This window comes from Branchiostoma belcheri, unplaced genomic scaffold (assembly GCF_001625305.1).
Source record: "Branchiostoma belcheri isolate BF01 breed outbred unplaced genomic scaffold, Haploidv18h27 scaffold63, whole genome shotgun sequence".
Classification (NCBI taxonomy): domain Eukaryota; kingdom Metazoa; phylum Chordata; class Leptocardii; order Amphioxiformes; family Branchiostomatidae; genus Branchiostoma; species Branchiostoma belcheri.
Window position 1 is genome coordinate 78183 of NW_017804276.1, and position 25768 is coordinate 103950.

The following is a 25768-nucleotide window of genomic DNA, read 5'->3' on the forward strand; positions in this document are numbered from 1 at the left end:
GGATGAGTATCATTTCGTAGTCGATTGTACGTTATATGTAGTAATGAGAGAGATTTCCTATATTCTTATATAATAGATAAGTTCCCCAGCTTTGGAGTCATTGTAGGAGAAAACCAGGCAAAACCAGGCAGAGGTCGGAAGATGGGGGTCGGCCAAATCGACTCAAACTTTGTATGTGAGATAGGTATGGGGAACTATGAACAGCCATATATTTAAAACCCTCCAGATATTTTTCGTTATGGTGATCTGGGACCCCCCTCCGAGAGCCTCCGAAATCAGGTAATTTATGGCTGAAAATTACTGAACTTGCGATGGCTGCACTGATGATTCTGATAAAGATATGGATAAAACGTTTATATTACCACATAGCATAGCTTTTCTAGTTTTTACAGACCCAAAGTTCAAGAGTACACCTTAAAGTTAAGAGGGTGTGACAGGGGGTTACCGGAACCATTGAAAGCAGAATTTTCATCTCTATGCATTTTAGTCATCTTTAAGGCGCATTATCTCATATGGGCAGTGGCTTTGGTAAATGGTTTTACTGTGGTTTGAGAGAGGAACATCTACTGATTCAAAAACAAGCGTCGTTGGTTTGGGCCATACATAACGCGAGCCGTGACTGGGGGGTCTTTATGGGGAATTTTCGGGTTTGGGACTGTACTAAATCGGGCAATGACTTCTCCGTACTGGGCACGTTTGGGACAATGTGGGCATGTCGACGTATGATAATCATCAGACAATTATCGAAGAAGCTTTAATGAATTAAGGATGTTGATTTGGGCTCTATATGGGGGATACGGGGATACCTGTAAATGGAAGTAGGCTAATTTTACACATTTTATTGTTCTTCTCTTAGCTGTAGAGCAAATAAGTTCCTTACTAAAATATTGTCTACATCAAATTTGTGGTAGATATTAAAAGGATCTACATGGGGGTTATGAGGACTCCAGAAATGGAGATTCCGGTAAATACAGGTGCCAAATGAAGCAGACCTCTGAGCTAAGTTGTACATATTGGCACTTACTAAATCTAAAAGGAAGACCAGAAGAAGAGGGCTGGATACAGATGAACAAGACCATAGCAAAAGCAATGTTTGAATGCTATTAGTAGTTACATGTGTGTTTCTTGAATAATGAGGGGTTAGTACAGGTATGCTGCTATTACCAACCTGCGATGTGCCGATGGACTGTTGCGTAGCATGCACAATATATCTGACCACACATTGGTATCTCATTTTCAATTAATGTACAAAATAATGGCAACCATTTTTGTCTTCTTCAAGCGTGTTAGAAGTTACGGCAGGCGAATGGATTGTCAGCAAAACATTGTTTTGGAAATTTAATGATTGACATAAAGAATCTACTCAGCTCGGGAGTAGGCGGCAAATTTTACAGTCTTATATAATCAATGTATTCTAACCCGCAAACATGCATCAAAACCTCCTCTGGTCTAACACCACCCTTCGACACGGACAAAGGTGTGAGGCAGGGCTGTAACCTCTGCCCGACTCTCTTCAACCTGTTCATAAATGATGTAGTCAAGATGTTAGATAGTCCAGAATGCGTGCCACCCTCCCTACAGAATTTATCCATTTCCTGCTTACTCTATGGAGTTGATGTCGTAATTTTCTCGGAAACTGAGAAAGGACTTCAATGTGCCCTTGACAAACTAAACACTTGTACAAAATGGAAACTCCAAGTTTACCTAAAAAGACCAAAGTTGTGATTTTTAACAAAACAGGGCGCATATACTAGTACATAAATACAAAATTCCTGCTCGAATTCGAAAATATAGAAATTACTACGTCGTACTGCTATCTAGGTCTATATTGTCCTCATCTGGCAGTTTCTCACTAGCTCACTAAGAAACAACTTGCTTTAAAAGCCCGCAAATCTATTTTAGCATCAAATCTCTTATCCGCTCACAAATCTCATTGAAAGGAGGATTTTTATGAAGGATTTTTGACGTGTGCATCAAATCAATATTATGTTATGTGGTTGCGAAATCTGGGGAAAAGATTTTTCAAATGACAACTGTCCTATTGAAACTGTCCATAAATCGCTTCTGTAAAAAAATTCATTGTGTACACAGAAACGCTAGCAACGGAGCATGCAAAGCAGAACTTGGTAGATTGTCACTAGACACAGACGTATCTGTACGCCTAGTCAAGTATTGGTTAAGACTGAGACAACATATGTTAATGCATGGTCACAAGAAAATCTGCTACACCATGTGAAAGAAATACTTGACCGCAGTGGTTTCTCATATATCTGGCATAACGGCAACGTCGATCTCGATAAGCAACACATATGTACATTATTTAGAAGTAGACTCTTTTACATGTATATCCAAACCTTTCTTTACAATCTCTCTGTTGATGTCGGTAAGCTAAGATTTTATAGACATCTGAAACCTGTATACACAATAAAACGTTATCTTCGCATCAGAGACTTCGATGTTAGATCAGCCATATGTAAGGTTAGAGTTAGCGCACATACATTAGAAATAGAAAAGGGTACATACAAACAACTGTCTGTAAACAACAGAATATGTAAATATTCACAGGAAATGCAGTGGAGGATGAAATGCACTTTATTTGCCATTGCCCTCATTAATTATAGCACTTAAAGAGATAAGTTATTCTAAATGGTCACCAAAATGTTCCCTAGATTTATTTACATTCCCAGCCTTCAAAAAACTGCATTTCTAATAACACCTCCCAATTCATATATCTCGCAAAATGTCAGTCATTTCATACTCCACTGTACACGGAAAAGAAACCAACAATAACTACAAATGTATATCTAAAGTAGTATTAGCATTACTCATTATCATTTTAATGTTTATTTTTGTTATCCTGTTCTTTCAATTAGCCATCGGGCATGGATTTGCAACAAACTTTCATTATTAATATTATACAGGTTAAAAAATGTTTTTGGGTTAGGTATGAAAAATGGTCAAGCATAGTAACACACCATCAGTGTACTACTATGTAGTAAATGTCTATACCAGCATATCTCTACTGATCAAGATTGATGAAGAAAAGTACAAGTACTAGTCTTAAGCACACGATTGTTTATTGTTATCTTTTTTCTGAGTGAAATAACAGTATGATCGAAGTACCATTACTTCCACGCGGCATGTAAATGGCATCTCCATTCGTGGAGTCCTCATAACCCCCATGCAGAGCCTTTTCATTATCTAGCACAAAGTTAATGCACATAATAATTTACCAAGGAACTTACTTGCTATCTTCAGCTAACAGAAAGCAATAAAAATGTGTAAAATTAGCCTACTTCCATTTACAGGTATCCCCGTATCCCCCATATAGAGCCCAAATCAACATCCTTAATTCATTAAAGCTTCTTCGATAATTGTCTGATGATTATCATACGTCGACATGCCCACATTGTCCCAAACGTGCCCAGTACGGAGAAGTCATTGCCCGATTTAGTACAGTCCCAAACCCGAAAATTCCCCATAAAGACCCCCCAGTCACGGCTCGCGTTATGTATGGCCCAAACCAACGACGCTTGTTTTTGAATCAGTAGATGTTCCTCTCTCAAACCACAGTAAAACCATTCACCAAAGCCACTGCCCATATGAGATAATGCGCCTTAAAGATGACTAAAATGCATAGAGATGAAAATTCTGCTTTTAATGGTTCCGGTAACCCCCTGTCACACCCTCTTAACTTTAAGGTGTACTCTTGAACTTTGGGTCTGTAAAACTAGAAAAGCTATGCTATGTGGTAATATAAACGTTTTATCCATATCTTTATCAGAGTCATCAGTGCAGCCATCGCAAGTTCAGTAATTTTCAGCCATAAATTACCTGATTTCGGAGGCTCTCGGAGGGGGGTCCCAGATCTCCATAACGAAAAATATCTGGAGGGTTTTAAATATATGGCTGTTCATAGTTCCCCATACCTATCTCACATACAAAGTTTGAGTCGATTTGGCCGACCCCCATCTTCCGACCTCTGCCTGGTTTTCTCGTGCAATGACTCTTAAATGAATTAGAAAGTTATGAAACTTGACAAACCATGTATCATTAGTTCTATATGCTCGTATATCTATAACTTCGTCAAGAAGCGAGAAGAAGTTGAACATGTAAATAGTAGACCACATTAGTATGTATAGTTTAAGTGATTGCTGTATCCTTTTCCTTGTCTATTTCATGACCTGTACTTAGCTTGTTAGTGCACAAACGTACAATAAATGTCTTTCATTCATTCATTCATTATTTGCACCATCAGATGAGGACTTCTGTTCCCCTGTGTCGAACCGTTGTGACCAGCGGAGCGGTGCGGGGGTGTGTAGTCGGGAGGGCGCACTGTATCGCTGCTCCTGTAACCCCGGGTACCAGGAGGTCAGGGACAGGGACCGCAAGTTCCTCAGATGTGACGGTAAGACTTGTACATCTTTCCAAGATTTTCTTTAGGCCACACTGACTTAATTTTATGGATGACATCCTCTGAAAACCCCCAAACTAGTGCGCGCGGGCGAATAAAAAAAAATTCTGGCCAAAAATAGAAATGCTACTAAACCACAGGAATACAAAGCTGGTATTGTGAATTTGCGGCATAGCGACGAATACAACTAGCCGGCACATGCTGGCTTTTTGCGGAATTTATGAATCGGCACTGTACGTATGTACTGAGTTCTTGAGTCGTGGAGCTTCAGTAGCCTGAGTGCCTGGCTCCATATTGTCGCTACCTGCCATGGACTACCCAGGCCTAGAGCCAGGCCAGAGCCTCGGTGGATGTGATCTTTTTTTTTAGAACAGGCAAAAATCAATGCGCGCGCAGATGTCATCCATAAAATTAAGTCGGTGTGGCCTTACACCAAGGGCCAGAGATACCCAATGTTTTTGTTTGCTTATTATGTGTCACAGTGACATGCTATGCCTCACAGTGGGTTTGACTTTCATTTTTCACTTTAACTTTATTTGATATATATACAGGATAATGCACTCAGGTGGTTTTCTTTAGACAATCATGATATACCTTAAGTTTGAAAATGCAACCCTTGCATGACGGGGAACAACGGACATTAAGCCATGCAGTGAGTGTGAGTGAGTGAGTGAGTGAGTGAGTGAGTGAGTGAGTGAGTGAGTGAGTGAGTGAGTGAGTGAGTGAGTGAGTGAGTGAATAATAACAATAACAGCATATACAGTTATTCTAACAAATACATTTTACATATCATGTATCAAGTTTAAACCTTCTTTAAGCGACTCGTTTAAATGTCCTGAACTCAGTGTTCCACAGCTGTGCGCCGTAGTACTGTAGGCTACCACGATATGCCGCCACTCTTGCTGCTGGACAATGCAGCTGCTGGGGGTCATAGTCCCATAAACGTTTAGCTGCTGAACGTGTGTTAGCCCTTAAGGATGGAGGTGACACCCATTTGAACAGTGTTGACATGTACTGTCAGTGGCGCTTTTCCGCATACTGACTTGACAGATTACTTTGATCTTCGGTGTATGATTATTCTTAGCTTTTGGGTTTCAAATGATGCACACACACCAGGTTGGTTTTTCACATTGTATCTGTATTTTCAGGTGCTGAAATTAAACAATTTGACACCTACGTACGTTGTTGATTTAATCATGGAGGTTTACCTCCATGATTTAATCATAGCATTCATTATTCAGAGATCTACATGTACATGTCAAGTCAATAAAATCTATAATGCAGCCAATATCACTGTATTTTTCCCATTGCCCATATTGACGCAAGCATTAAGAATCCTGTCTTTAGTGACGACATAGACCAGATATTTTTGGCCCACTCAATAGTTTTCTAGGAATTTTGACTGTAGACCTGAACTGCGTTCGTATTTTTTAGCAGAGACCAGTTTGGTCTATCCGAGACCTTCCACACAACTAAACAAAGTCAAGCAAGTGAATAACTAACACTAGAGATTAACATTTGCAAAGCAAATGCATAATGTTTACCTTCGGACATGGTCTGCTCTGTTAATTCTTACTCAAATTCACATACACGTACTACTAGCATATGGTGATAGGAGCAGAGCAGACCATGAAATTGCAACATTATGTAACCCAACACCAGTCACCATTGTGACAGACGTCAACAAAAGAGGCCATTGGCCAGGTCAGAGGTCACTGTTTGGAGAAGAAGAAGAAGAGAGCAAAAACAATGTTTTCCTTTGGTAAACATAAAAAACAATAGATAGAAATAACAATACACAACATGTAGCTGAACTTGAAGTCAACATTTGAACTGTGTCTTTGTACTTCAGATGTGGATGAGTGTTCCACCATGCTGCAGCCCTGTCCATCAGGCACCACATGTGTCAACACCTGGGGCAGCTACATCTGCAGGTGTGATGCAGGCTACACCTTAGACACAACGTCCAACGTGTGTGTGGGTAAGGCTCTGCTCAACAGAACATTCATCGGATAGGCTTAACCTCCATAAAGCAGCTTACTGGCTCAATAGTCTGTACATATGTTAATATGTGACATTGTTGCTGTGTGTTCTGGGCATTGAACAAGATTTCCTTGATTTCCTTGATACTGAATACAACTTCTGAGCTGGTACACTATCCTTGGTATTGAATAAGACTTTCAAGCTGTTAAACTTTCCTTGGTACTGAATAAGACTTCTAAGCTATTATGCTGCTCTTGGTACTGAATAAGACTTCCGAGCTGTTACGCTGTCCTTGGTACTGAATAAGACTTATGAGCTGTTATGCTGTCCTAGGTACTGAATAAGACTTCCGAGCTGTTATGCGGTCCTTGGTACTGAATAAGACTTATGAGCTGTTACGCTGTCCTTGGTACTGAATAAGACATCTGAGCTGTTATGCGGTCCTTGGTACTGAATAAGACTTCCAAGCTGTTATGCTGTCCTTGGTACTGAATAAGACTTCCAAGCTGTTACGCTGTCCTTGGTACTGAATAAGACTTTCAAGCTGTTATGCTGTCCTTAGTACTGAATAAGGCTTCCAAGCTGTTACGCTGTCCTTGGTACTGAATAAGACTTCCGAGCTATTACGCTGTCCTTGGTACTGAATAAGACTTCCGAGCTGTTACGCTGTCCTTGGTACTGAATAAGACTTCCAAGCTGTTACGCTGTCCTTGGTACTGAATAAGACTTCCGAGCTGTTATGCTGTCCTTGGTACTGAATAAGACTTCCAAGCTGTTACTCTGTCCTTGGTACTGAATAAGACTTCCGAGCTGTTACGCTGTCCTTGGTACTGAATAAGACTTCTGAGCTGTTTCGCTGTCCTTGGTTCTGAATAAGACTTCCTAGCTGTTACGCTGTCCTTCGTACTAAATAAGACTTCCGAGCTGTTACGCTGTCCTTGGTTCTGAATAAGACTTCCGAGCTGTTACGCTGTCCTTGGTACTGAATAAGACTTCTGAGCTGTTACACTGTCCTTGGTACTGAATAAGACTTCCAAGCTGTTACGCTGTCCTTGGTACTGAATAAGACTTCCGAGCCGTTACACTGTCCTTGGTACTGAATAAGACTTCTGAGCTGTTTCGTTGTCCTTGGTACTGAATATAACTTCTGAGCTGTTACACTGTGCTTCGTACTGAATAAGACTTCTGAGCTGTTATGCTGCCCTTCGTACTTTGTACTTGGTACTGAAAAATAAATTCTGCAGTGCTACACTGTCCTTGGTACTAAATAAGACTTCCAAGCTGTTATGCTGTCCTTGGTACTGAATAAGTCTTCCAAGCCGCTACATTGCCATTGGTACTGAATAAGACTTCAGGACATATGACATATAGGACACATGTAGGGAAGGATCGGTCGTCCAAACACTACGTCTAAAACAAACTCACAGAAATAGCAACTAATCTAAAAGAACTTCTCTCAACAATGAAAGACAAACAGTCCTGTAAGCTAAAGTTTGTTTGATGCACAGCATTTTTAAAGTCTTCGGTATGACCCGGCCGGGGTTTAAACTCACGACCTCCCGGTTACAAAGCGAACACTCTACCAATTGAGCTATTGCACATGATGATGATGACTTGTGTTGAATCCATGATTGCTGCAGATGTGGATGAATGTCAGACCCCCCATGACTGTGATGAGCATGCGGACTGTGTGAACCTGGCTGGGTCCTACAGCTGCCAGTGTCATGTGTGGTACTGGGACCTGGGACAGGGCAAGGCTGGAGACTGCCAGGGTAGGTTTTTTGTTGTTGCTCAGGTGGCATTGACTTGATTTTACGGATGACATCCTCTGAAGACCCCCAACTAGTGCGCGCAGGTGAATAAAAAAAAGTCCAGCCAAAAATAAAAATGCTACTAAATCACAGGAATACAAAGCTGGTGTTGTGAATTTGCGGCAGTACTTAGCGACGTATACGACAAGCCGACACATGCTGACTTTTTGCGGAATTTATGAATCAGCACTGTACGTGTACTTAGTTCTTGAGCCGTGGAGCTTCCGTAGCATGGTGCTCGGCTCCGTATTGTTGCTAACTACCGTGGACTAGAGCCAGGCCAGAGCATCGGTGGACGTGATCTTTTTTTTTTCAGAACAGGCAAAAACCATGCGCACGCGGATGGTTTGAGACTTATATTTTACTAAGGATTAGGAAGTGACTCTGTCGAGACAAGTCGAGTATACACTTAATCACGTTTGCCATAACATCATGCACAGAGTATTTGAAGTCGGTTAAGAAGGGCATCATTTGGCATGGCCATTCATATATAATGTCACACTTTAAGTTAACAAATACTAGTTCAGTTTGCAGTGGTATAAAGATGACAGAGCAGTTGAAAAGGTATTGGACATATCGCAATGTCACCCCCTTGCAACTTTCTAAGGTACTGCAGCAGACCTTGTGGTTTTGACGTCTTTCTCACAAATTGTAATTCCCTTCAGAAATGAGGCTGTTCCCATACGGGAGCGTTGCAGGGGACGTCCAGGTGACAGCTGCTACTGGGTGGGAATCAGAGCTGGTCTCCCCCGTCATCAACATCAACAATGGACTGCCCCTGTTTGGAGGGAAAGTGTTCGACCATGTTTATGTGAGTTTATATGTTACTTTTAAAAGCACTATTGAATGTTTGTTTCATGACAGATTTAGCTTCGCTTAACAGTTGAGTGGCTGCAGAAGGGTGGGAGAATTCTCTAACTACAGACCACAAAAGGTCAGGCACAGGAAGTTAGGTCCAGATGCTATGGCCACATGCAAGCAGGAATTTGGCTATAAGTTTGTTTATGTTTATTAGGAATCTCCATTAGTAATACAAAGTTTGTTTACTAGTCTTCTTGGAGTCCTTTACATTTAAAAGATGAAATATAATCAATTACAAACTTAATAGCTACAATTATTATCTACAACAACAAACAGCTTAAATAGCAGTTTAACAATAACAATCTTATTATATTTATATATAACAACAATCTACACCTAGGCCTACTTACAGTTGTTCGGATACCTGTGGGAAAATGAAAGACGTTCACAATTATACTAACGAATAAAACAACAGATTCACAACTCATGGAGGTTTGGAATCTCTGATTTCTTGTTCTCTATCATTGGTGAGCAATTTTACTCTTGAATTCATTAATGGTAGGGTCATGTGGCGTAGCGGTAGCGTCTTCGGCTCAGAACCAAGAGGTCCCGGGTTTGAACCCCACCTTGTCACCGATCTTGTGCCCTTGGGAAAGGCACTTTACACAACTTTCCTCACTTCACTCAAGTGAAAATGAGTACCTAGCTTTGGTTAGAGACATCCCTCTGATAGGACGTTAAATGGAGGTCCTGTGTTTGGGGAGAGTCACACCCCATCACGCACGTTAAAGAACCAACCGCACTTATCGAAAACAGTAGGGGACCTTCCCTGTATGAGTGGTTCAGACCTTACAGTCTGCTCTCGGGTTTGACATCTTGAAGAGGTGATAGTCACCAGTTATATCAATCCTTCCACAAATCTGGTAAATCTTTAAATTAATAAAATAAACAAGTAAATTCTGAGATTTTATACCTCCGGGCTTTTTCTTGTATACTTTTATATGTTGTTTGTTATGTATAGTTGATGGCATTGAATTTCGTGCACAACAACAATTGTTGTGCGCCACAGCACTAGGGTTTTAAACAAAGAATTTATCAAGACCAGACACCCCTCTGTGTGAGGGGTCATATACGTGGACCAGACCGAGAATAGCTTAACACGCCAAAGGTCAACAGTCCACGGCGGTCTGCCACTACGGCATTCTTTCCCATTGCTAGCCGCGTTCTAAAAGGTATCGGATTACAAGACGCTATTTGGGCCGAGTTTGGCCTACCAGTAAAACACTTGAAAATAAACAAAAAGGATTTAATGGTAAATTTCGTCAAATTAAAATGAAATTATTGCCTTAACATCCTTTCAATATTAGCTGTTAATGTTGAATCATTGATTTTTCAAAATTTCGCTCCGAAAGACGATTTTTTTCGGATTTCCGACCACAAGTCATGTCATGTTTTTAGGCAAACATCGTTTTAACCTGGCTACGTATATCACCCAAGATCCCCGATTTTTATATTTTTCGACGACTAGGAATAAGATCAAAAATCGTGTTTTAGGGATTTTTTAATTTCTGATTTTAAGTCTAGTTTTTGTCGACATATTGGTGAAAAAATGATTTTTCTTTACATTTTTCGCACTAAATTACCCATGATTCAAAATTGAGGCCATTTTTAAAAAATCCCTAAAACACGATTTTCGGGACAACCGTAACGGTCATTTTGAGCCGTGAATGGGGTATGCTTGACTTTCCATGCTTGCAGGTTAAAACGAGTTTTGCAGACATGTCATGTCGACCAAAAGTCTGCATTGTGTTATTCATACTGGCGTAAAGAATCATTACAGTATTCAAGGTCACCCAAGGATACGACAGTATCTTCGCTACATGTTACATGTCCACAAAAAAATGATAGCGGACATGTACTGTCCAGGAAACTGTTTTTATCTGTAGAAAAGTGTTGTTTTTTATCTGTTGCACGGCACGGAGGCAGACAGGCTTGTTTTGCCGCTTTATTGTAAATGACCGCAGGTGACCCCGAAATAGAACGCGGGTTCGATTCGAATTGCCCAGATCGAACACGATCGAACACAGTTCGGGTTCTATGGCATGTGGGAACTTTGCAACCCAGATTTTACCACCGTGGTCGCGACCATTTTCACGCTCAAAGGGTGTTTTGGCGCCACCAAAAGGCACCATTTTCATGCCCAAAAACACATATACAATAAAAACAAAAGAACGTGCATCATCTGCAGCCCAATAGCAAAACATATACAGAGTCCCAAAAGAATCCGTCCACCCAAACGCGAGAAACAGCTGCGAACATGAAAATCTAAATCTCTCACAAAACCCTTCCGCGGAAGGATATCTCCTCCCCCGGAGGTAATAAATAAATAAATTGACTTGACTACATGCGTATATTATACATGTACAGGTGACAGAGAATGGAGTGCTTGTCATCACGACCTTGTCACCGGAGCTGGACCACAACCACAAGCAGACGTTCCGCCAGCCCCAGCCGCTCCAGACGTTTGACCCACAGGACGAGGCAGTGGCCGTCCTGGCTGCCTTCTGGGCTGACGTCAGGTCTAAGGACCTACCTGCCAGGCCCTTCCCTGAAGTAAGACAAAATGTTGCCTCTCTATCCATCTTTTACAGATATTTTCATGATCATTGCTCTGCAGAACTCACCCAACTAGTTCCACCACTCAGAACTTTTAAGCGTTCCACTAGGTTCTCCACTAGGTCACACAACTTCACCGTTCAAATTTCCTTGTTCGAAATCATTTTACGGTGACAGTTTCTTTCCCCGTACGGCCAAGCTTTGGAATTCCCTCCCTGACAAGTGTTTCTCACCAACCTACAACCTACAGGCTTTCAAATCAAACGTTCACCGCCATCTCTTGACATAGCCATGTTTCTCTCAAATTTCTAGTTCAATGCCGAGAAGTGGTCGTATAGGCTTTGCATTGAACCACTCCGTTGAAAACAAAAAGGCCACGCCTTTTCAACTTCTAATGGTTCTTAGATTTACTGCTTCATTCTTTTATGATTTGAAAAAAATTGCTTATGGCACAAGGCATGCAATAAATACATTTTGGCATTGCAGAAGCTTCACTATTAATTTTTCTTCATTTGTGGCACATTTTATTTTGTATAACTTACAAATTTCAACTATGACTCATACATGCTTTGTTTACATGAACAATTATGTAGTGTCTGAGAGGGCAACTTGTATATTAAAGAGTTAGAGGGTTTTTTTCCCTTCCTTCCACTTGACGTGTATATTTGTGGAGAATTCTAAGGCCACCTCATAATTTTCTTGGTTAATGGATTCGCCAGCTTCGAACTGCAAAATACTCATATTTTGCCCTGAACAATTGAAAACAGTCCTTTTCTTCTTAATTGTTATACAGTTATTCCACCTGTCAATGCAGTAAGTGTTGTATCATTAAAAGTTCAAAATTCGTTGTTTAAATTTTGAACCAGCCTGATGTTTTGACTTAATGACTCCTATCGTACCATTTTGGGCCATAATAGGATGCCTAGGCCTGTTTTTATTTTTATTTTGCCCTCCCGCTCCATTATTTTTCTAGAAAAATCCGTTGACCAAGAAATTAAATTGGTGTGGCCTTATACAATTTTATGTTGTTATTTTATGTTGTGCCACTTTTCTCAACAAATGTGACACCTCCAGAGAGAGAGAAAAAAAATATTAGGGATTTTAGAATCATTCAATAATACCAAAAGAGAACAATAAGTCACGTGACAAGAGAACTCCAGGACAAAATCTGACTTAACCAGGTTGATGAGGAGACAGAGTGTGTCTCGAAAGTTCCCCAGGGTAGCAAACTCTTTTTGCTGTCTTTTTTTCGCCTGCCCGATCCATTATTTTTCTAGAAAAATCCATTAACCAAGAAATTAAATTGGTGTGGCCTAATAAACAAATAAATTTCGCAGGTGTGGTACCATGCGTACAATGACTCCGTTGCTGCTGAGAACATTTTCCTCATGGCCGAAGCAGCAGTGAAGGAGAACTCTGGAGCAGACTTCACCCCCAAGTATGTCCTAGTGGTGACCTGGGACAACATGGTGCCTTACTGGACATCTAATGGAGACCAGGTTAGACCGAAACGTGCTAGAACTGAACGTGTGTTGATTGTATATCCTTGGTGTCTGAAGAAGCATGGTCTGGACTCAGGTAACCTAGTACAAGGAAGCACATCAGCATCTGTATCTGTATCAGTATAGCCAGACTAGTATAATAACCAACCTTCGGCATAACATACCAGCTTCACAGGCATGCGGCACAGTGGCAGATATCTATATCACACCGAACGACTCAGTCTTAGCTTTAAACAACTCCTGCATGCAATTAAATAAAATTATGCATTCTAGTGATGATGCCCCAACTGTGCTCGGTGGCAATGAGTTCCAGTCTACGATAGTTCTGGGGATATACAGCAGAACATACTGTGCCTGCAAGAAACCTGTATTGTTTTGTTGTTGTTGTTGATGTTGTTGTTTTTGTTGTTTTACGTCTAATAATTATCTTGCTAGGTGTGCTGGTTCAGACTTGGTTCAGTTGGGAATCAATTGTCTCTTGAGGTGCAGATTATTGTATTGTGCATACATGTAGCAGGACGTATCATTTTGAAATTTTACATAATAATTTCTTCCCCTATGCATGTTCTTTCCATTGGATATTGTTTCCCACAGAGGAATACGTTCCAAGCCGTGCTGATGACCAGTGGTGTCCACTCCTATGTGATGTACCTGTACAAGGACGGAGGCATGACATGGCATCCCGCATTCTCCTCTCAGGTGGGGCATCTACAGTTTGTTTATTTGTTTATTTGAATTTGTTATGGTTTGTATTGTTGAAAAGGTGTTACATAGTTCATATGTATAGTTCATTGTATTGTATTGAATGTATTGTAAACAGAAAAAACTAGCTTAAGTGCACTATGAACTGTAAGTAACACCTTTAGTGCACTATGTCCACCAAGTAACATCTAGTGTCAGTGCACAATAAACCAGTCAGAATTGCCCTGATGAAGATGACAGAAGGTCATCGAAATGTCGGCTTGAAAAATAAATGGTTGTGATAACGAAAAAGAACTTTGCTATTCAGTCGTTTACCAACCTGATGAAATTATTTACGGACTTAATGTACTCTTTATGCATGTACAGAATCTGTGGGACATGGGCGGCTTCCCTGCACAGATGGGTTACGCCATCCGTGATGACATGTGCTCCGCAGAACACCGCGACCTCTGCAAAGGACAAGACCACAACTCCGGCCGCTTCTCCATCGTAAGCTCCGACCCGAACGTGTATCGTGTCGACCAGAAACACGGATCAGAGAGGGACAGGTATTTCTCAAACAAATTCAATTTCCCGCCAGACCTATACTTTAATGCCACTTTAAGACTATTCCTCCAGATTTCGTCCCATGTACTGTAAAAAGTTATAAAAGTTTTTAAAATTTTCAAAGCCCCCAAAGTGTGTCAGGCTGTTGCCCATGTCAGGCTGCATACTTAGGCCCACTTTAGGCTGACGATGGTATACGATAGCACGACAATTGTTGTGGGCGACGGCTGGCTTTAGACACATGACCAGGAAGTGTGGCGGACACCCGCAGCGCAGGATGGCATGCCGCGCGCCAATTCAAAATGGCGAGAGAACCCCTTTTTTCGGCATGCTGCAGCAGATTGTTTTTATTCTGCTAAGTAAACTCATTGTCCTGAGGATGCCCAGCAAAGAAGGGGTATGAGGCACATGTACCGAGTGGGGCAATACTCTGGGTTTGAACCCAGTGTTCGGTGCTGCCGTCGGCCTGGCTATATATTGCCGGGAAATGTGGATCGGCGGGTCGGTTCGTACCGGAGAAGTAGCGATTGGTGGCAGGGGATTGTACTAGACACGTATGACGATATAAAGTCTTTGGTTTGTTGAACTTTATGTTGTTTGCAAGTTAATAGCCTGCAAATTTATTTGTTCATCAGGTTTACAGATGATAATGACTGCAAGTTTATAATCAACTTAATTCAGACACTTTTTGCTGTGTTGATTTGATTTCCTTTTGATTGACAGGGTGCTTGGGAAGAAGGGCCGTTTCCTGTTCAGACTGGATGACAATGCAGACGGGTTTGAGAGCAACAGAGACAAGTGTGCATCCTGGTATCATGTGCGTAAACATATAATACATTATATCATACCCGGGCCGCGATAACGTTCGATAACGGGTTCCGGACCGGACCGTACTTTACGGTACGGCCCGGGCTCCATGGCTTTCATAGAACAATTCCAACGCGTTTCGCACTAACCGCGTGTGCAGCTTTCGAAAATTCGAATACAGAATCCAAACATTTGAACTGATGTTGTTGCATTTGAGGGTTTAGGGGCACCGACTTTTGGCTAATCTTGCATTGAAAGGCGCGTTTTCTTGGGTGGGTATGACATAAATAAAATACAACATGGTGTATTCCGCATCGCCCTCAGTCCCGGCCCTCCCGCGAGTCGGGCCGATACCTCGGGCGATACGGAATACACCGTGTTGTATTCTATATGTCTACTGTCACAGTAAGAAACTGTTCAACTCAGAAGAGTACCATGGTTGGCTGCCCGAACTCAGAGGTTGATGTCAGCGGTAGGGTAACAGGACAAAGAAACCAACTAGACCGATTGCCAGTACACACAGAGCGGTACAGAAACAGTCCAATCCCATTCTTAACCAGTCTGCTAAACAACAGCGTGTAGAAGAATCCTTTAATCATTTATGTATTAGATTTTACTTGTTTTAACTTATTAATAAAATAAGATGTATCTGACTGTGACTAGAATACCGTTACTGATTTTACTGCCCTTACTTTTTACATATATTACCATGGATCTTGACTAATTGGATATGATGATCATGGTTTTAGACAATAATACTGAGCAAGAGTGTTTTATCTTGTTCCTATGTATATGTACGAACACACAATTTAGCCCTGTGGGTTGCCAGTTGTTCAATTGAAATAAACCAATTATTGATTATTATAAAGATCAAGTATACAGATTTGGGATCCCAGGTAGATGTTATTAGATTAATCTCTATTCTCATCTCTCTCACTCCTACATTACACTACTAGAAACAACCAGCCCCGAGTACCTATGCCTCAGACGTTGTTGCAAGCTGCCAAATGACTACTTCAGTGTTAAAGTTAAAGAGCAAGTATACAGATTTGGAGTCTCAGTAGATGTTGTTACTAATAGATTAATCTCTATTCTCATCTCTCTCACTCCTACATTACACTACTAGAAACAACCAGCCCCGAGTACCTATGCCTCAGACATTGTTGCGAGCTGCCCTCCCACAAAGCGCCAGGCCGCTGCTGACCATCACGTGTGGACAGTGACTACTCACTGGATGAGAACAAACGACTGGATATCTGTGTCTGGACAGCGCGGTCCATGGAGAGACTGCTACACCAGACACTTTGAGAACATGCATGGTAAATATTTCCTCAACCTAACAATTTAATTTGTTGTTTCTCAGATTTTTTCAGAAAAAATATGGAGCGACAGGGCGAAAAAAAACAGGCCAAGGCACCCCATGATAGCCAGAACTGTTACTATGAGCCATGAAGTCAACATACTAGGCTGGTTTATAATTAAAACAATTATTATAGATTTTAAACTTTTAAAGAAACAAAATTGCACTGTTACTTTGAAAAACTTTAACAACTAGGAAGAAAAGGACTTTCTTCAACCGTTGGGGCCAAAATATGTCTTTCATTGAGTATTTTGCAGTTGATTTAGAACAAAAAAATTTTTTTTTGCAAATCAGAAAAAAATGAACAGGGCGAATCCGAGAAACAACAAATTAAGTTGGTGTGGCCAATAATAACCAAGCTCTATATTTACTTCTTGGTACAGATTCAAAGTATTGTTTTGGATGGCTTACTTGACAGCAGAATTATCAGAAAGAGACGGTTTCTAGAGTTGAGAGTGTGCAGAAAATTGAGACCCAAAATAAACTGGGGTGTGCCCCCTTAGTTGTATTGTGATTATATACTACTTCATTTGTAATCGTTCAACCAAGCAAGCATGAAATGAAAAACGCAACAACTGTCCTTCCACAAAAACAATGATAATTATGATATTATATATTAATCATTTTCTTTTCCAACCACAGGTGCCAACATTGAGTGCTGCTACGACCAGTCAGAGGCCCTGATTACTGAACCTCATCTGTGGAAGACTGCCGGCTTCTTCCACCGATATCCCAAGGTTGGAATTTTTTTAATTATTTCAACATATAACAAAACAAAACATTCATGTACAGGTGACACACTGAAGCAAAACAGCCTTTATTAACATCACCACTGGAATAGAGTCACTGTGATAATTACATCACGACAAAAATATCAAATGGGCAAGGTCCAATGTACAGGAACAGAGTTAACTTAAGGTGAAGTCATTTGAATACGGTATAAATCAGTGAAGAAATGGATTAGCTTTGGAATAAGTGTGTGATGGTGAGAATTTGAGTGTTGATATCAGATGAGAGTAGAGGTGGTTGAATGAAAAACACATATTTGCAGTGTTTTGATTTTATGGTATGATGTCATTGCAAAAACGGCAAAAGTAAAATCCCGCCAATGCATTTACAGTATGTTGAGGTCACCTGTCATCACTTGAGTTGCTTGAGTTACAGTTACCTTAATGATGTTAATAATGAGGTCATTGCTATAATATACATGTAGTCAGAGCAAGAGAGAGAAGTGAGAAAGGGGTTTGAGAAAGTTTGGAGGGATATCAAACAAGTCTTGGTGTAAACTAACAGCAAATCTAGCATTACAGAATTGTTTGAAACCCAAAATTCAAATTAATGCAACAAAAACACTTTTTACTAAATACAGCGAAATGAAACCAACATGAACATTTCTGCATTTGTAGAGCTACATGTATATCCCATGTCTGATCTTTAGAGCCCCTGTTATTCTGTCTGTCAATCTTCCCCTACCCACATGCTGTCAACCTACTCTTTCCCTACTCTTTCTCTATAAACAGACCCTTAGTTCAGCCTGTGACCTACAACAAGTTCTGATGGCAGGAAAACGTTAAACTTTATTCCAACACACAGTTTACAGAGATCAAATTTTCAGCGACCACTGTTGCCTTCATCAGGATACATTTGTAATTTATGACCAATCACTTCACAACGTGATCTCGCGAGAGTTACGGTTTACAAACACGTGACCTTATTCACACGAGATTTTACTGATACGTGACATAAGCAATTGATCAAAAGTGCCAGGGAGTTTATATCGTCCACCATCTCTATTAAGTGAAGGCTGAATATATGCTCTGATATACATGGCCACCTTAATGCCTCTTAAAAAGTAGTCCTGTTCAGTGTCCAGTATTCTAAACTTGTGTGTTGGAATAAAGTTTAACGTTTACTACCAACACAGATGAACTTTCATGATAAGTTATGATTGTATTAATTTTACAGGACAGAGATGACTACATAGAGAAGGATCTGAAGCCTCTGTACTGGTGTTGTGAGATGTCTCCAAAGCAGTACTGTGACATGTACATGGAGAAACGACCCTTAGCTTCATACAGGAAATATGTTCCCACAGCTACAGGTATATGTACATGTACATTTGTAACACTCTTACTAATATCTGAAAATTCTTGTCAAAGGCATTTTTGTAGCATGGTCTGCTGCAGTGTACTCGGATTGTATTTCATTAATAGAACTTAATTCCAATATTGTGTTTATTATAAACTTTATTGTTAACATTACAAATTATTATGAGTAAACTTTAAGTTTTTAAACTTAAAGTTTACTCACGTTTAAAAACGTTAAGTTTAAAAACGTTAAGTTTAAAAACGTTAAGAATAGAATTATGATAGTTACCATGTTTCCCTTACCTGTTTATGTATTGATATCCACACGTCAAGTAGATGGTAAAACTTCATGTTAGCTTATATTTTTATATCACCACACTCTGTACCCATTGTTGTCAATGTATGTTTGCAATTTGCCCTCTGGCATGAATTTGCAAAAAAGAACTTCAAAATATATCTTGCTACCTTCCTGAGCACTAACGTCTGTGTCCATAATATCACCAGGGTCCATAATATTGCCACCTTGAGAAATAGAGTGCTTAAAGATATTTTACTGCAACATACTTTTGGTTATATGTTATTGGTTATATTCACACATCAAATGTACATACGTAGGGTATGTTGCAGTAAAAATATCTTCAAGCACATTATTTCTCAAGGTGGCGATATTACATGTATATATGGACCCTGGTGATATTATGGACACAGATGTTATACTGACTGCAGTTCTACTTCCCACTGCTATGTGGCACTGTGGTACTAGTAAGAAGACTGTAGTCCTAAACGTGACTAATCCATGCCTTCACACAGGAAATCTGTTTGGTGACCCTCACTTGCGCACCCTGGATGGGAAGGGCTACACGTTCGGGGGTTATGGAGAGTACGTGGTGCTTCTGACGACGCCTGATGCGCCTGAACAGTTCCTCTTGGAAATCCGCACTCAGCTCACCGAGAACAAGAAATCTACTAACATCATGTGAGCCATCACTTTTACTGCTCAGAACAGGGCTCAAAATACAGGGTGCATGTGCACCTTAGTGCAATCAAATTTGGAGCTATGCACCCTATTTTTTAAATTTTTTTGTAGGTATTTTTGTACATATTGCATGTAAATAGGATATTCTTGGTATCTAAGTATCAGAAAAATAATAAAATCTTTGTTGTAGTACTTGTTTTGTAAGATTTTGAAGTTAGATCCCATTTCACATTTAAGCTCATAAGAGGAGCAGTAATTAGGTTTTGTTTTATATGGTGTACCCAAAAACTTTTTTGTGCACCTATTTTTTTAGGTTGGGTGCACCAGTGCACCTACAATGTATTTCCAAAAATGAATTTCGAGCCCTGTCAGATTCTTGCAGCATTTTTGTGTGAATTGATTGGCTTCAGGGACCTCAATAGGAAAGAAGAAATTTTGTTTTCCTTTCGTTTTGCTTACAGCACGTATCAGTAAAGTTTTGTGTGAATAAGGTCACGTGTCTGTAACAGTAACTCTCGCGAGATCCCGTTTTGAAGTGATTGGTCATTAATTATCCTGATGAAGGCGACAGTGGTCGCTGAAAATTTGGATCTCTGTTTAACCTGTGTGTTGGAATAAAGTTCAACATTTTACTATGATTACTATCAACACAGATGAACTTTTATGATATTTAAATTTGTTTTCCTGTTAATGTATTTTGAAAGATCATAAAGTAGAATGATTAAGTGTTTGAGTTTCTTACAATAATCTTCATTTTTAGTTTTACATGTAGCTATCAAAATTGCCTTAAAAGTTTGTTATTTAGGGTATTGAGAAAAAACTTCTCTCTGAGTACATTGTATGTTGAAAACGGATACACCCTCAGGCTCACCCTGTCTTTACATGGTGTTATTCCTATTTTTTAAAAATCCAAGATTTTTAGAGAGTCAACTCACTTCAAGGATTTTATTCCTGTGCTTGAGTCTGAGCCTTTTAATAACAAGACAGCGGGATTTGATGTACACATGCATGTCTACCCCGAGAATGCATTCAGTTTTGCAATCACACAGAAATTATAAAATCCTACATCATATGTGACTGGCATGCATAGTCCAGTTTAGTAGCGTTCGTAGTCCAGTGGTTAGTGATCCTGCCTCTGGACTAAGAGGTCGGGAGTTCGCTCACCCGACATTCAGGCTACTGTTTAGGATCACAGTCCTTAGGACGGGATGTAAAGCTATGGTCCACTGTTCATTGTGCTTGTCGAAAAGAGCTAGGGGAATTTCCCTGTACAATGAACCTGTAAATACTGTACATAGCGTCTGTCTTCTCTGTCACAACCAGTGGAAGATTAGCTCTTCAATGAGCTAAACTGGAGATAACTTTTTTTTTTACTTGGCCCTAACCACGTTGCTCTTTCCAGAGCCCTGGCTGCCCGTCAAGGTAACGAGTCTAACCCAGCAGTGGAGACTCACCTGCAGTACAGGAACAGCCCGCTAGGGGTGACGTGTTTGATTGACGGGGAGGAGGTCATTCCCAGGGACATCGCCAGGGGCCGGAAACGGGCTTTCTTCGGTGGCTTCCTGACACTTTGTGAGTTCAAATTGACATTTCTACTCCACCCGACACAGTATGAACCAGTCCCTGCGACTTCCTAAAGCTAGATTGGAATGCGGCAAGAAAACGTTTGCTTATTGAGGTGCAGTGGGCTGGAATAAACTCCTACCCGGTGTTAGAACTGCTCCGCCGATACAGACGTTCAGAACACTGTATGCTCAGTTACGTGACCTCTGACTTACGACCTCATATAAATGACGCACTGTCCATATAGGTTCTTATAGAGATAGGGTTTAACATTCACCAATTTCACACTTCCCATAATGCCTAGTAAAAGTCATGGATATGACGTAAGACTACCCCCCTCCCCCTTCCTCGATGTAATATTTCCAACAAGTTCTATCGACAAACTGGTCAACTATTGTTTTGAATTATTTCTCTAGACTAAGTATAAAGCGCATGCCATAATTGCATTTTTGTTGGAATTAGAGGAAATGACGTACCTTCTATCATTCAAATATACGTAATGCAACCGTGCGAGTAGGAGAGTCTTCGGTAGAAGGTAGAACGATAGAAGGTACGTCATTTTCTCTAATGCCAACAAAAATGCAATTATGGCATGCGCTTTATACTAGAGAAATAATTCAAAACAATAGTTGACCAGTTTGTGGATAGAACTTGTTGGAAATATTACATCAAGGAAGGGGGAGGGGGATGGTCTTTCGTCATATCCGTGACTTTTACTAGGCATTATGGGAAGTGTGAAATTGGTGAATAGCTCAAAATCAACCATTTTTTTTTCCAAACCGAATTTAACGTCATTTTTCCCCAACCAGGGTTAGATGTGCTTGCACCAGGTACAAGTCTTGTTTTGAAGCCATGTTGTACTTTTAAATTATTTCATCTTCTCCCAGCTGGTACCCAGTATGTGTATGTCTTCTCCTCTGGGGTCTACATCGCTGCAGAAGAAGCCAACAACATGCTACACATATCTGTTGGCCTGCCTTCAACCATGAAGGGCAAGGTGAGAGAATATCTCACACTGCATAATTTACCACTAATAGGCCACACCAATTTAATTTATTGGTTCTTGGATTTTTTCATAAAAAATATGAAGTGACAGGGCAAAAAAATAAAATATGAAAACAGGTCCAGGCATCCTATTCTAGCCCAAAATGCTACATGTATGATAGGAGCCATTAAGTCAACACAAAGGATGGGTCAATATTTAAACCATGAATTTTGAATCAAATAACTGCATTAATGGAAAATCTGTAACAATTAGGAAGAACAGGACTTTCCTCAACTGCTTGGGGTAAAATATGAGCATTTTTTAGTTGATTCAATCTTTTTTTTTTCAAATCAGAAAAAAACGAAGAGGCGAATCCGAGAACCAACAAATTAAATTGGAGTGGCCAGGTACTAGTAAGTCTGGTCATGGTTGGGTGTGGTTATATACCCTATACCAAGTACAGATTTCCTGTTGTATTATCAAATCAAATCAAATCTTTATTAAATATCAACATAGCAGACGTGCCGAAGTACTTCGGGCACGTCTGAATTGCATTGACATTTTACAATTATACATCATACAAAGATCATCACAATAGATTAAAAACATCATCATCATTTAAAAATCAACATCAAGAACACGTAGATTAGAATAGTACAATTTCAGTTTAAAATACAATATATATATATATATACATGTCCAATACACATCACAAGTCTTTTACGGCTCTCACAATGAAGGAGTTTTTGTGTCTGTCCGATAGGCTTAATGGGAGCTTAAACTGATTGCTGTTCTTCCTAAGATTATATACAGTGTTCTCTCTTGGTGGGATAAAGTCATTGCAGGGGTTGGTGGGGTCTTGTAGAATCCGTTTTAGCTCTCTCAGTGATGCATCCCTCCTCCTGGACTCGAGAGTTGGTTTATTATAAGTATCCATGGGGAACTTCGCTTCTGAACTCTTTCCACCTCGTCTGACAGACAACGCGGAAGACCGGCCCAGACGGGTAAATCCCACTTTTTGTGGAGCCAGCCCTGGAGATCTAACTACAGGTGTTATTTTGGCTATTCCATGAGCAGGTCCCAGGCAAGATTAACAGGTCTACAGTATCTGAGAACGGTTGCCTGTCCTTGGTGCTGAAAACATTGGTGTTCAGATTCTGGCTTCACCAAATGATTCTAAATATGTTACAGTATACTAAATACTAGCCCTTGTCCTACAATATTTTTACACAATATTTGTCAATAATTAGGTCATAGACCCCCGAGTTATTTTGCCCTTCGCTGGCATAGTTACTTTCGTATTCGTTGCATTTCCTTGTGGTGTGATGCGTCGCACAAGAAATACCCCCAAATCGTAACTATACAGAGTGCTGTATAGACGGTACTGTATGTGCAGAACAATTGTTGGGTTCCGCAGGACAAGGGTTAAAGAAAATCAGAGAGAAATTCTAATTCGCAAAATCTCCCATTCCAGTCTTCAATTTCGGGCTATCGGCTTCTCTATTGAGTCATGTTAGTTAGGCATATAATATTTTCCACTTATGTAGGGCTAGCTAATTTGTACACAATTCAATGACAAAACGAGAAAACGTAATTAATTCCTGACACAATTTATTACTACATTGTATTAATAGAATTAGATTAGTATAATTAGTGTCTCTCTTTTGTTATACATTGTTTATAAAGCAGACCAGATTCCTATTACAGTTAGTAGAACTGTTAGATATTCTCAACACCATCATATGTGTATGTTAACACCACAAACTATGTAATATGTATATTTTGCCATACGTTGTACCCGCTACATCTGTTGCGCAATAAAGTTCTTCTTCTATATACTAAATGCATACAATGTACTACTAAATGCATACATACTAGAGAGAATCAGAGAGAAGTTCTAATTCAAACAAGGGAAATCGTAGATTTCAAACCTCCGGGTTTTTTTTTCTATTGGTTTAGGTTATTTGTTTGTGTGTAGTATGAAAGTTATGTGCGTAATATGTTTGTATGCCAGTTTGATGGCTACTGACGGTTCGGTATGGACTGTTGATTAACGTCTCTCAGTCTGACAGCCTGCACCGTCACCCGCGCCATTACCCCCGCCGTCATCCTGCGCCGTCATTGCTGCGCCGTCACCCAAAATTTTTATCGGAACCAGACACCCCTCTGTTTGACCCCTTTTGAATGCTAAGACCCAAAACTGCAACCTCCCCATTCCTTAACAACATGGTAAATTCCATTTTCAGCATAACGGGGGTGTCCTTAAAAACCTTTTATTTCGACGCCCATAAACACATATGCAATTAAACAAAAACGTTCTGCACCATCTGCAGCCCAATAGCAATACGTATACCGAACCACAGACAAATCCATCCAGCCGATCGCGAGAAACAGCTGCTGACAGAAATGTTTCGAACAATAGTAAAACCTCCTCGCGGAAGGATATCTCCTTCCCCGGAGGTAAAAATCTCCCATCCCTACTGTGCAGGTTGAGGGTCTCCTTGGTAACTATGATGGTGACTGGAACAATGACTTTAAGCTGTCATCAGGTTACTACCTCACAACATCCTCCTGGACCAGTCGTCTGGTGGAACTGGGAGACAGGGACCCCACCTGGGCTCAGACTCTCTACGAGTTCGGCCAGTCTTGTGAGTACTACAAAGTATATTCCTGAATAGTTTCATCAGGTTGGTAAGATACTGAGTAAAGAGACTTTGATTGGATCCCGTTGGGTGTTCATACTTGTCGGCTCATCCAACCGCGATTGCGTTTCTTCCGCACAGGAATGGTCGTCAATCGCGATTGAATCCACCTCCCAGAGATGGATTTGATTAATCGTGATTCAATCGCAATTGGAGCGTTCAAATTCAGAACAATCAATCGTGATTCAATCGGGATTTGACCTCAATTGAATCGCGATTCAAATTCCAGTCTGAACGGGGTGTAAGTGATGAAAACTTTCTCTGCATCCCTCTCCAGGGTCCCTGGAGTTGGTGGGCAGGAAGTATGACTTTAACCTGTACGACCTGTCCCTGTTCTCATCTTACCCCTCCCCCGAGGGTTCAGAACTCACCTACACCGCTGCCACGTACGGGGATCCAACCTACCAGCCGGTCTTCAGAACTCAGTAAGTCAAACCTTGTTATACATGTACATGTACCTTGCAGCACATCCATTTTAAGAAAGCTATCTGCCAAATGTTCAAACAGTGAGACTTTCCATGATTTAGTTTTTAGATTTTGTATCTTCATTTTTACATTGTATATACTAGTGTAAATCTTCTTTTGTGTTATATGCGTGTGTTTTTACTATCGTTATGTTGTATGTATGTTTTTGAACCCCGGAAGATTAGCCTTCTGGCTAAAGGGTATCAAAATAAAGAGAGAGAGAATACTTTTACATTTTACAGGCATGTCTCCTCATGTCACACAGAAAGTTTTACAAACTTTCTTGGGTGCAGGGTGGGAAGTAAGTGGATGTTATGTGGAGGAATTCAGGAATTGGTGTACTACCAAATTTCAAGTTGCGTGAATCATCTAATACATTCACAAAAACCCAAAGTACTTCCCAGAAGTCTGAACTCTCCCAATTCTTTTAGTAGTAAAGAAATTCTTC

General features: G+C 40.4%; 1 protein-coding gene across 1 annotated transcript in view; it reads left to right on the top strand.

Moving 5' to 3' along the window:
* LOC109483183 (mucin-like protein) overlaps positions 1-25768 on the top strand; it is a 47172-nt gene that overhangs the window by 18606 nt on the left and 2798 nt on the right. The window contains exons 16-32 of the mRNA XM_019786168.1: positions 4259-4408; positions 6267-6395; positions 8038-8169; positions 8874-9019; positions 11437-11622; positions 12963-13124; positions 13722-13826; positions 14196-14377; positions 15099-15192; positions 16309-16501; positions 17185-17279; positions 18508-18643; positions 19440-19605; positions 21008-21177; positions 22056-22165; positions 24642-24801; positions 25133-25280. Coding sequence (XP_019641727.1) covers positions 4259-4408; positions 6267-6395; positions 8038-8169; positions 8874-9019; positions 11437-11622; positions 12963-13124; positions 13722-13826; positions 14196-14377; positions 15099-15192; positions 16309-16501; positions 17185-17279; positions 18508-18643; positions 19440-19605; positions 21008-21177; positions 22056-22165; positions 24642-24801; positions 25133-25280 — 2464 coding nt within the window. The remainder of the gene's footprint in view (positions 1-4258; positions 4409-6266; positions 6396-8037; positions 8170-8873; positions 9020-11436; positions 11623-12962; positions 13125-13721; positions 13827-14195; positions 14378-15098; positions 15193-16308; positions 16502-17184; positions 17280-18507; positions 18644-19439; positions 19606-21007; positions 21178-22055; positions 22166-24641; positions 24802-25132; positions 25281-25768) is intronic.